The sequence below is a fragment of the Marmota monax genome, unplaced genomic scaffold (genome assembly GCF_021218885.2).
Source record: "Marmota monax isolate L192 unplaced genomic scaffold, Marmota_monax_Labrador192_F-V1.1 WCK01_AAM20220418_F8-fsc00012, whole genome shotgun sequence".
Classification (NCBI taxonomy): domain Eukaryota; kingdom Metazoa; phylum Chordata; class Mammalia; order Rodentia; family Sciuridae; genus Marmota; species Marmota monax.
In genome coordinates, this window is record NW_026695227.1 from 26,825,465 (window position 1) to 26,838,491 (window position 13,027).

A 13,027-nucleotide genomic window follows, 5' to 3' on the forward strand; every position below is an offset into this window, starting at 1 on the left:
ATATAGATTGTTTTAAGTTGTATTAGGCCTGTATTCTGCTATTATTTCTTTGTTTTAGTATCTTAAGTTCTAAATGACAGACTCATTAAATTTGTTGTTATTACTTTATAAGAATCTTAAAAATCTGTTTTCTGTGGTTGATGGTACATTGTGGATTTGAGGAAAAATAGTAATGATTTGTGTGGCTTTTGTGTGTATGGAAACATCTTCTGGAATTTTTTCATGGTTAAAAAAAAGGATAACACCTATAAAATATGAGGTCTGGAGATAAGTCTTGGAAAAGGATTCAGAGGTTAGAAAATAAAACACAGGAAGGATGAAATTCTTCAACTTGGGCGAAGAAAAGGTTTTGTCTTTAACAGGGTTTTATCTTACCTTTTTCTTGTTAAGTAAGCTTCAGTCCTTCAAATAGGCAGATTTTTTCACTCTGTCCATTTCTAAACTGGATATGCCTTTGCTGCAGGTGGGAATAATTTGGGATGATTGTGTTACTTATATAATACTGATATGTCTCCATGCTTTTGTAGAATAATGCTAAACTGCTCAATTCAAAGGCTTTCTCTCACCAGGAACTGACTGTACTTACAAAGATCATGGGGGCCACAACTGCTTGGTCAAGCAACTAGTAATGAATATATTTTTCTTTCTCAATAAGCAGATTGATGAATCTATAAAAGCTAGAAGATAAACACTTATAAATCAGAACTTTTCCCAAAAGTTATATTACAATTTTTTTTTAATCCCACACAGGAAGAATTTAATGGAAAACCTGACTCCCTATTTTTTAATGATGGTCAGAGAAGAATCGACTTTGTTTTAGTGTATGAAGATGAAAGTAGAAAAGAGACCAATAAAAAGGGTACAAATGAAAAACAAAGGGTAAGTTTCTTTTCTATTTTCTTTTTTATTCCTTATAATATTGTAAAATGAAAAAGAAGTGTTATTTTTATGTAAGTAATAAAGTGATATTGGTGTTGAAAAATCATTTACCAAGCATAATTTCATTATTTTCTGTACTCTTGTTCCCTCAAGACATATTAACAATTTTTTAAAAATTTTGAAATAGAAACTTCTTCAGAGAAACTTCAGAAATCAACTTCAGTTGGTTTCATACTGAAGGCTGACTTTCTTTGAAGGAATTGTGCTTTCTACTGTGAAGAACAGACTTCTATTAAAGCAAACCTGGCTATTTGCAACTGGGTAGAAAAGGAAGCTAAAGATTAGTGACGACAGTGTAGCAACTAGCTTCCAGTGTATGCTCACTCAAGTGCTGTAGGTGTGTTTTGCATGCATTTTCTCATTTAATTCTCATCACACCATGAACTGAGTTCTGTAATCACGCCATTTTGTAAATGACAGAGTTGACCCTTAAGAGAGGTTAAATGATGATTCAAGATTATGGATGCTGATCCGAATAGTAGTGGAGCCAGGGTTCAAACTCTTGTATTGAATCTAGAACATGAGCTCTTGGCTACTGGTATTTTCTGTTACCTCCTTTTCTCCCCTTTCATCCTTTGCCACTCAGGCTGCTTCCTTCTCCCTTTCCTTTGCTTCAATCTGTTTCAGGAAACAGGGCTGTACTTATCTGGAGATATTGAAGCAGTAGGCCAGGGTTATAACAACTGCCTGGGACTTCTTTACCTAAACCCAAATTGCATTATTCTCAAACAGGATGAAAGGAGTGCACACTGATAAGCATCACTTTACTCATTTTGGAAATCATTCCCTTGGTCTTTATTCCCCACCCCTCACATAGGTGTTATGACATGCACATGACCTTAATTGTCCCTCTCTGTACTTTCTCCCTTAAATATAACAATCTCAAGTCTATTAATTTTTTTTAAACAAACTAAGCAAAGAAACATTTTTAAAAATGGAGCAATTAGTCTTGGTTTATTTATGTGTTTAAATTTGGAGGTGCTTAAGTTTGGAGTTTTGTATTTACATGTTGCAACAGAATAAGCCCCAGACTTTGGAAATCTGCAATTTACATTTTAATTCTGCCACTGCACTAGTTGGAGTAATTCTAGTTTTAACAAATGAGTTCTCAGAGGACAATGGTTTAACAATAAAAAGATTTATTGCTATGTCAAAATTAAAGGTGACATTGTGTTTGGCATGTGGTTTGGGGTTGGGCTCTGTCCTTGAAGTCATTAAGGGTCCCAGCCAACACAGAGGCTCGGATACATTCAACAGGTAGTTCAGGGTCATCCTATCAACACAAATAGTAGATAAGATGAGAGAGGACGGAGAAAGAACTCCTGCTTCTTCACCACCTTGGTCTGGAAGTCACTGCAGGGATTGTGCTCACATTCCATCACTCGGGCCTGAGGAAGGTAAAAAGCATTGTTTGTGACAGGGTAGTTAAGGAAAATGTTCTTATCAATATTGTGTTTTTTTTTCAAAAAAATTTTTTTTTTTTTTTACATTTTGACATCTCTGAAATCAGATTGCGTCTGGTATATAAATGGTGATCATACTTTTATTGGACAAAATTATTATTTTTGGTACATAAAATATTGGCTCACCACATACTCAGTGGCATCTTACGTTCAGGGAAATGGGGTCCCAACACCTAGTCCCTGGGAATATGAATAAGATTAGGTAAAATAACATATGTTAGTGTTACATAAATTTTAGCCTATATCAAATAGTTCATTTATGTGTCTTCCTCTCATCGTATTTGGGGCTTATGAAAAGAGATGGCTCTCAGACAATTTTATCACTGGAGCAAAATATCTTAGAGTACTTTTCCTGTGGACTCTAAGACATTCTGTGCAGTCATAGTCACCATTATCAAATATTCATTAAGCGTCCATATGCCAGTGGAGCAGAATTGAGACTAAAGTTAAGTTAAACAGAGCTAACCCATTAAAGTATAAAGGAAACAGTTCTGGTTTTAGACAAGAGCTTTACTGCCATGGTGAAGGGGCCCTAGAGCTACTTACATTATTAATAGACTCTGCATTTGTGTTAGAAAAAAACATAGGTCCCAGGATAACCCTTATAAATCAGGAGGAAAAAATAATCATTAATTTTGGAAATCCTTGAATCCATGGATTGATATACCTTGATGTTGGTTTTTATTATCTGTGCTTTGAAGTATTTTCAGTTTGTACTTGTACATATTACTTAATTTATACGCTACCAAAATTCAAAGTTCAACTTTGGAATCATGTTTTTTTTCTTTTAATCTGAAAAACATTTTCAAGTTCTATCATATTCCTTGTCAGGGCTTATTGAGGATTTAGGACAATACCAAGGGAAGGCAATTTCAAACTCCTGTTTCTTTTGAAAGAAAAAATATGTGTAAATCATATTGATTTCCTAAAACAGCACTAAGGTCGACTTCACCAGGGTTTATTGAAAAACTGTTGTTAAACATGTTGTAGTGCTGTAGAAATATAGAAGTAATAGGGCCACAAACACCAAAAACACAGATACAGCCTTTTAAGCCTCTGTTTATCTCCTCATGAGCAAGAGAAAATCCTGTTCTAGCCAAACATCCGATAGCATGTAGCTTTGTTCCTTATGTAGTGAAATCACTTCAGAACTATTACACCTTTCTTTAATAGCATGAAATCTTTTTATGTAGATTTTACATGGGGAATTGTATAAACTATTTCCATAAGCACTCATTTCAGCTTATACTATGCTTGGCACAGAATCAGTCTGGGTATTTTTCATTGCAAGTCACAAGAAAACTAAGTTCAAAATGGCTTAAATGCTGGAAGAAAATAATTTTGTTCTCATTTAACAAATAGTCTGGATATAGAACCATCTCTAAGCTAGAGAATTTATTAGCTTAATGAGGCCATTCCATCCTTCTACCCTGCCATCCTCAGTATTTGGCTCTCCCTTAACTGACTTCATTTGGTTGTAAGTTGGCTGCTACAATTTTAGGTAGCCAAAGGCAGAAAGAGGGGACATCCTTTCTCATGCCTCCCCCTTTTAAAGACAAGAAGCCCTTAGAAGGGCCCTTAGCAGTCTATTGTCTATTATAGTTTATTCCTCAGTCTATCACGTTTGGCCCTCCATATCTGTTAGCTCTGCAGCCACAGATTAAACCAACTGCAGATAGAAAATATTCACAGAGAAAAAATGGCATCTACACTAAACACATACAAATGTTTTTTCTTGTCATTATTCTCTACACAATACAGTATAACAACCATTTACATTGTATTAGGTATTATTCATAATCTAGAGATGATTTAAAATTTACAGGAGAATGTAGGTTATATGCAAATTTTATATCAGACATTTGCGCATCCATGAAGTTTGTGGTCCAGTCAATCCAATCCCTGGGTATACCAAGGGACTACTGCTAGTAAGATGAATGGAGTTGCCTTCCTCCGAATAGACTAATCAAGACTGGTCTAATTTATCTCTTGAATCACCTGATCATTCAGTATCTGAAAAACATTTAGCCTTTTATTTGTAATAAATAAGGGGAGAATGGCTGTTCATAGCAGCCAGCAATGTCTGGCGTAGTACATGATTAACATAACTAACTGTGTTTGATCCATACTGTTTAGAGCAAAGACGTTTTAAATAAAACAAATCCCTGCTTATTTCTCCAACTCTGCATGCACAATTTTGTTTAGTAGTTGTTTCTTTTTTCAAACTTCCTTTTACCAGAACTGCTAACAAGTGGCAGGATTGCTCTATTTTGGATTTTATTTTGTCTGACAACTCCCTTCAGACAGATGTGTTCATGACCACATAATGGTATAACTCAGATGATGGTAAAAGAAAGTGGAGGGATCTAGACAGCATAAAAATAATGTAAGTAATTCTGGACATGTGTTTTACTTATATTTTAATCCATTCCTAAGGGTTGATGGAAACTTAATATCCGTGAAGGTGAGGAAAAGTTGGTATATGGAAGTATATATTTGTATTCTTATCTGGCCTTGAGGATTCTTTAGTGTGCAGTAGGAAGCTCTGGCTCACAGAGATTGTAGAATAAGGAATTTTAAATAAATTGGTGATCAGGTTCATTATATAACTAAATATGATTTTACCCACACTTGCAAATACTGTGAGACAACTAATTGGTTTCAGATCCTGTTGTAAGCTTTAAAAATTGTTATGCATTATTTCATACTAATTAATCTAAGGCCAAATTGTTTGCTTAGAAGTCGAATGAGATCTTTTTGGAAATATTTAAAACTTTATCAGGAAGTTTTAGTATGATGAACACAGTATATTACTCCATTTAATGAGGTCTTAAATCTTGTAAAGTTTCATAACGATGTCCATGAAGATCTTGTACATTTTTATTAACTTTTCTTAATTATTTTAAAATTTTGTTGCTGCTGTCAAAAACATTTTATGTTGCAGCTTATAGCTTATGGTTGTGTGTAAAAGAAGTCTGTTGATTATTCTGAGTTCTACCCAGGAACCTTGATAAATTCTTTTTAGTTCTAATAGTTTCCAGTGCTGCTTTTAAGTTTTTTTTTTTTCAAATGAAGACCATCTTGTCTACAAATGATGACAGTTTTGCTTGTCCTTTGCTGTCTTACATATCTTCCTTGTCCAATTGCAGTGGTTAAGATCTCTAGAACAAAACCAGCAACACACAGACACCACTATTGTACTGTTCATGATTTAATGGGAATGTTCACAAAATTTCCTTAAATGTCACACTTGCAGTAAATTTTTAAATTTTTCTTAAGAAGTTAAAAGGGCTCGCTTTTGGTCCTAGATTCCTAGGACATTTTTATAATAACTGAGTTTTAGGCTTTATCAGTTTTGGGTTTTTGTTTTTGGTGCTTTTTTTTTTGGGGGGGGTACTGGGGATTGAACCCAGGGGTACTTATTCACTGAGCCACATCCCCAGCCCTTTTTTATTTTTTATTTTGAGACAGGGTTCGCTATGTGGCTCAGAGCCTCCCAAGCCGCTGGGATTAAAGATGTGCACCACTGCACACAGGTCTTCATTAAGTCTTAAGTACAAGATGTTGTTCCTTGGTATGCACAAGTGGTTGGTTCCATGATCCCTGTGGATCCAGAATCCGAGATGCTGGTGTCCCCTATATAAAATGGCAGTTTTTGCATGTGACCTATGCAAATCTTCCCATATACTTTATATTATCTCTAGATTATGTGTTATGACTAATATAGTATAAATACTATGTAAATTTGTTGTCCTGTGTAGTTTAGATAATAATGGTGAGGAAAAATAACTGAATATATTTAGTATAGGTACAGTAGTCCCTCCCCCTCCCCGAAGATTTTCCATCCTCATTTGGTAGAATTTGTTGATGTAGAGCCCATGGATATGAAGGGCTGACTGTATGTGGTTATTTTTGATTGAGGTAGTAACTAACAATATAGATAACTCAAAAATTGATTCTTACTGGCCTTAAAGATATATATAATTTTCATAGTTATATGCTGTCTATGCTAACACTACATTAAACATTTACGTTAATGAATATTTGATGCTTATTTGTGGAGTATTAAAAATGTTAAACATATAGATGTAGAGAATAAAATGGTGGTTACCAGGGGTTAAAGAATACAAAATTTCAGCCTGGAAGAGGTAAGTTCAAAACATCTATTATGTAGCATGCTCACTATAGCTTGCTAATGTACTGTCTTGTTGAAAATTGCTTAAAGATTAGATCTTAAGTGTTCTTACCACACACAAAATATGTGTAATGCATATTAGTTCAATTTAGTCTTCTGCAATGTATACCTGTTTTTAAATAACATGTTTTAAATGACAAATATTTATAGAATTTTTAACTTTCAATTAAAATAAAGAAATATTAGGAAAGTTAAAAAAATCTTTGAAGTTACTTATGGAAATATCTCAAAAATAAAAGTAATTTGATGAGTAATCAGGATGAAAGAAGTATAAAGGAAGAAAAATAAAATGAAGTATGCATGCCTAATAAAATTATTTATTATAAACCATAAGATCTGTTCAGAAGCTAAAGGTCAGTTGCAAAATTGTCTCTGAGCTTCCTATTTGCATAAGAAAATCAGAGAATGTTGTCAATAACGTGATCTAGAGTTTCAATACAATGTAAATAAAGCTGGTTCTTCAAAAGAAATGCAGTGATCTGGAGGATCCTACAGAGCCTCCTAAAGCAGAAGGCATGACTGAATAGAATGAAAATTGCCTAACTTCTCCATATTGAAATATAAGGGGATGGCAAAGGAGGAGATAGAAACTATAAGGAATCAGAACACTGTACAGAATTTCCTGAGTTTGACATACTTGGCACGTTCCATGAATTGGAAAGTTGAAGCTGATGTTAGAATAGCCTGAGAGGAGATAATGGCAACCAGTGTTGTGTGGTTTTACCTTCCCGGGTAACTTGATAGATGTTCTGACTTTCATTACAGGGAGTGAAATCCAGGTCTAGCTTTGATTCCTTAATATTTTAGATGAATACAATCTTTATATTTTTATCTTTTTCCTTGCTTTCACCCTACTTGCATATACTAAGGTTGGAGGCTAAAAGAAATAAATTAAATTAGAATCAGCAGTTTCAAATTACAGCCACAAAATGTGTTGCTGGTTTAAGCATGTTTGGTTTTATTTTTGAGTACTCAGCACAAAAGCAACAAATCCAAATCTTGATGCTTATTTCCAAAATGGGAAATATCCCTGGGCTCAAACCTTTAAAATAGAGGGCAATGAAATCTTGGGAAGTAAAATCTGATTATTCCATTTCAATTCACTGAGAACCTTAGCAAGATATTTACAAAGATATGGAGAAGAGAATACTTTTTTTTTTTCCGGATTATTCCTCGTGAAGTCTAGCCTTGGGTTTAAATAAATAGGCCATCATTTGTTCTACTGCTAACAGTCACCTGTGTCTCACCTTTTTAAAGATCATATGTAAAAGGGTACAGGGTTGGCAAAAATCAATTATACCAAATTCTCATATGGAAATTGTGTGAAGGGGAAAAAGAATCACAAAAGAATAGCTTCTTGCGTGTGTCATAGGAACAAGGTTTCTTAAACTTGTCTGATGAGAAGAGTCATCCAGCTAAAAATAGATTGTCCTGGCCCCATCCCATCCCTACTGAATCAGGATCTCCAGAGGAGGGACCCAAGAAGCTGCAGTTTAGAAAGCTCTTCAAGTTGTTCTGATAAGCAGATGACTTTAGAAAACAAACATATAAAATGTTTTCAGTGGTTATCTCAGCAGTTAGATTATAGTGATTTTTTTTTTCTTCTCTAAAAATTTGCTTTCCGGGTTATTCACAGTAAGTATTTATTCCTGTGTAATTATGCCCAAAATGTTAATTTAAAAAGTACATCTAACTATTCGATTCCATTCTGTGCTTATCATTTAAAAGGATCTGTCCCCTCCTGAACACACTTTACCTACTTGAGTAAATTCCTCCTCATATAGATCCACTAACAGGAAATGTTTTGTTGCCAACAAGTGAATTTAAATTAAGCTGTGGTTAAATAATTTCTGTATTCTTCTTACAAACCTTCTGGAGCACATGATATGTAACTAATAAAACAGCACGTAAAGTAATTAGTAATTTTTTGCAGCAACTAAGTATCTTGGACTTATTTTTTGTGCATTATTGAAGGATTAACAAAGGTTAACAAGTGGAAAATAAAATGACAAACATCATTACTTTGCCTAGCAGAGCTATAAGAACATTTGAAATTATCTGTGCATATTTCATTAATATCAACCAATTTGGTCTTAGTCATTGCAACTCCTCCTGCTTTTGACACCAAAAAAGCTGGGTGCCATGAAGAAAATGTTAGGAATTGGTGTTTACAATCAGTATTATTACTGTGCAATTCACAGGCAAGTCCTTTACAACAGTGACTTTATTAAGCCAAAATGAGATGTGTAATGTGTAATCTAAGGTACTTAGGGACAGAAAAGTGCCTTAATTGTGCCAGTCTGTCTTTTGTGATTTTGATTGCTTTATTATTTATTTTTCTGACAGCTTTATCCATCTCTTAAAAGAAGTATAAATAAAATTTCACTTTCTGGACACTGGTAGGTGCTCTTGTCCATTTTCACCAAGGGCTGGTGGAGCTCTTGGAAACATTCTCCACCAGCAGTAATAGAATCGTGTATATTTCTTGTAATGTACATAAGTCCTCAAAGCAGTCACTTTGGCTTTAATAGAATTCTAGTAGGTTATAAAAAATTAAAAAAATAAATCTAATGGCAATGCAGATGAATTTGCTCCCCTAGAGATACAGGAATTTATAGCACAATTTAATTTATGACAAGTTTGTTTTTTTTTTTTTAAAGCTAGTAAGTCTAGTTTAATCATTTTCTGCTGCCAAATACAAATCATATGCCATAGGCTAGGTTCAGATCTTATATGGAAGGTTTTCCAACAAGGCTCATAGATAATTTTTGGTTAAAAATTGTATGGCCTCAGATATTCATTTATTCAGCAAATATTTATTGAGCAATGGCTGTGTCAGCCAATATGCACTAGTAATTATCTTTCATTTTTAACATGGTAGACAGCTAGCTCTACACTAATTTTTCAAATGTCAGGAAGAGTTACTTGTGCAAGTGTAAATTCTACAGAGAAGTAAAGATGATTTCATATTAAAGACTTAAGCAATCTCTTCTTAAGCAGGCAGTCTTTTCCTGTTATGTGCCTGTTTGACCAGTACAACACATATACTAATTTACTTTAGCTTTCTGACACACTAAAAAAATTGATCTGGTTTGATCAATTTTTAAAATATTCTACTGGTTTTTCATGAATTGCCATGCCAAAAGAAAATAACAAGAACTGTCTTATTAAAGTAACACCAAGATGATATAATAACATGTTTAAGCAAATATAAATGTCCTATCCTGATTCAACTGTTCAAGTATTTATAGTTGGTGGTGAAATAGAGGGCATTATAAGCTAACTCCAAGGTCTACCAATTACCTTGAGATAAATCAGGTAAACATCTCAGGAGTTGTTTCTAAAGAACTAGATAAAAACTAAAATGAGATAAATTAGTACAACCTTTCTGGAAGGCAGTATGGCTATACATATTAAAGAACTTAAAATTGAATACACTCTTTGATTTAACAGTTCTACTCTTAGTACTATATCCTGAGGAAGTAATAAAGGATGCACAAAGATTGTTCTACAAGGATTTTCATAATAGTGAAAAATTAGAAACAATCCAAATATGTAATAATTTGAGGTTGGTTAAATAAATACAGTACGTCTCCCTGAGAGGATATTATCAAGGCTTTAAAATGAGTTTGAGGGAAATGTTTCTGATGTTGTCTGCATCTCTGATAGTCACATGTGCTATTCACGCTCCACAGTGACCTTTCTTATTATTCATAGAAATGGGGCTAGCAAGAAGAGAGATGAAGAGGTATCTGTCCCCTTCAGGGGATGAAAAGGATATGTATTCATCAGTTACCAGATAATTAGTCCCAGGACCAGGATGCCAAGTAGAATAGATGAGTCCGGAAGGGAAGGGCAAGTGATTCAGTGTTAATATCCATTTTTCAGTCCCACCAGCAGTGTATGAGTGTACCTTTTTCCCCACATCCTCACCAACACTTATTCGTGTTTGTATGCATAATAGCTGCCATTCTGACTGGAGTGAGATGAAATCTTAGAGTGAATTTTTAATTGGCATTTCTCTAATTGCTAGTGATGATGAACATTTTTTCATGTATTTGTTGATTGATTGTACATCATCCTCTGAGAACTCTCTCTTTAGGTCCTTGACCCATTTATTGATTGAGTTATTTGTTTTTTTGTTTGTTTGTTTTTTCTGGTGTTTAGCTTTTTGAGTTCTTTATATACCCTTGTGATTAGTGTTCTATCTGATGTGTGAGGAGTAAAGATTTGCTCCTAAGATGTAGGCCCTCTATTCATGTCACACTGCTGGTGGGACTGCAAATTGGTGCAACTAACATGGAAAGCAGTATGGAGATTTCTTGGAAAATAGTGAATGGGACCACCATTTGACCCAGCTGTCTCTCTCCTTGGTCTATACCCAAAGGACTTAAAAACAGCATACTACAGTGACCCAGCCACATCAATGTTTATAGCAGAACAATTCACAATAGCTAAACTGTGGAACCAACCTAGATACCCTTCAATAGATGAATGGATTAAAAATGTGGCATATATACACAATGGAATATTATTCAGCAATAAAAGAATAAAATCATGGCATTTGTAGAGTTAGAGAAGATAATGCTAAGTGAAGTTTGCCAATCCCAAAAAACCAAATGCTGGATATTTTCTTTGATATAAGGAGGCTGATTCATAGTGGAATAGGGAGCGGGAGCATGGGAGGAACAGACAAACTCTAGATAGGGCAGAGGAGTTGGAGGGGAAGGGAGGAGACATGGGGTTATTAATGATGGTGGAATGTGATGATCATTACTATCCAAAGTACATGTATGAAGACATGAATTGGTGTGACTATACTATATATACAACCAGAGATATGAAAAATTGTGCTCTCTATATGTAATAAGAATTGTAATGCATTCTGCTGTCATATATAAATAAAAAATTTACATAAAAAGATCCATTTTTCAGAGTTCCTGTAAAAATGGGGGTCATTGGTATCCCCTGGAGGGACTGGGGTCATTGGATACACAGTGTGGCTGCAGAATGAGTTACGATTGTCGACTTTGACAAATATTTGTATTAAAAGGGAAAGGCAAGTCTCTAGTACATTTGCAGGATAATTTTTTGTTGTTTTTTTTTTTAGGGTCTAAGAGAAGCTGAGCATTTTGGAAGGCAGAGAAAGGTTAATGATAGTGGCTAATGATTTCTAGGGCTTATTATATGCCAAGTGTCATGTTTTATAGTTTATACCCAGAATCACATTTAATTCTTCAAGATGAAGCTATTTCTTCTCTGATTTTTGCGATGAAACCAAGGATGCTTTGAGTTGAAGTTATTTGCCCAATGTCTCCAGGCTAGTGAGTGGCAGAGCTAGCATTTGAATTTTGATTCTCTGAAAATAACCAGTATGCCCAAAGGTAAGAGGGGAAACCAAAGTTGCAAAAGCTGAAGGTATCATTTTGTAGAGTAGAATCTGAGAGGAAAGAGCTCCTTGAATGTGATGAGTTGTAGCCTGAGTTTAGAAATTCCATATAGAGAAGGCACCAGATCTAGCCTGTACTATTCAGTTTGTTGTGTTCATGTTATGTCACTGATATGATCAAGACAGGAGTAGTTTGTGTTTGGTATGTTTGATGACAGAATGGCCCAGCTTTCTGGACCTTACCCCTTTTGTCATCTCGTAATTCAAACTCCCAAAGTGTCTAGGAATCAGTTCATGCTCTGGACGTTTCTGTGCTAATGCTAGTACATTCCAGGAATAGAATGTACTTTTTCCTCATTGTATCAGGTAATACAAATGAAGGTTCATGGAAAAGTCGGGGGACTAAGAACAAGGGAGCGCAATTGTTGTACAGTGGTACCTTGTACACCTCACTCCATTTCTACATGATAGGCAGCTATCGGCCAACCATCTGCTCAGTTTATTCATTCATCTGACATTCATTTTGTAGGCCTGTTCTGAGCATTAATGATACTTTAAACATAAAAACTACCATCTCCGGGGGAGAGGTAGTAATTGAAGAGCAGGCAGAGTCATTGAAAGATTTAAAATTCTTAAGAATAAGAAGCATTTGAAATGTTTGTTGGCTGGGGAATAAGAGCAATGAGAGCGCAATGAAGAGAGAAATAGAGACATTACATAACTCAAGAAGAGATATAAAAGGATGTACTTCAGATATCAAGACAGATGATGTCTAGCTATTAATAGGTAGAAAGAAGGAAACCTGCATGAGTTCACAGTGAGCAGCTGCCATCTCCTCTGTAAGGAAGGAAGGTAGGTAGGTCCCCTGCGGAGCATGCTGGTCTGCAAGTTAGATATGCAGCAGGAGGAGCACCTTGGAAATGTAGAACGCTCCCTGGCAGGTGGCTAGGAGCCACAGAGGAGATAGGTGTGCACTGTGGTAGGCCTGACTGTGATGGCAACTGTGAACTTGTAACAAGGCCAGTTAATGTAGTTATTTGA

General features: G+C 35.0%; 1 protein-coding gene and 1 long non-coding RNA gene across 4 annotated transcripts in view; one reads left to right on the top strand and one right to left on the bottom strand.

Moving 5' to 3' along the window:
- The window catches only part of Ano6 (anoctamin 6), a 201,842-nt gene that overhangs the window by 112,222 nt on the left and 76,593 nt on the right, over window positions 1–13,027 (top strand). For all 3 annotated transcript variants that reach the window (XM_046435890.2, XM_046435891.2, XM_046435892.2), the window contains one exon: window positions 751–879. In XM_046435890.2, the coding sequence (XP_046291846.1) occupies window positions 751–879 (129 nt within the window). The remainder of the gene's footprint in view (window positions 1–750; window positions 880–13,027) is intronic.
- LOC124087165 (uncharacterized) overlaps window positions 2,062–13,027 on the bottom strand; it is a 43,985-nt gene continuing 33,019 nt past the window's right edge. The window contains exon 2 of the long non-coding RNA XR_006850008.2: window positions 2,062–2,327. This is a non-coding gene — a long non-coding RNA (uncharacterized LOC124087165). The remainder of the gene's footprint in view (window positions 2,328–13,027) is intronic.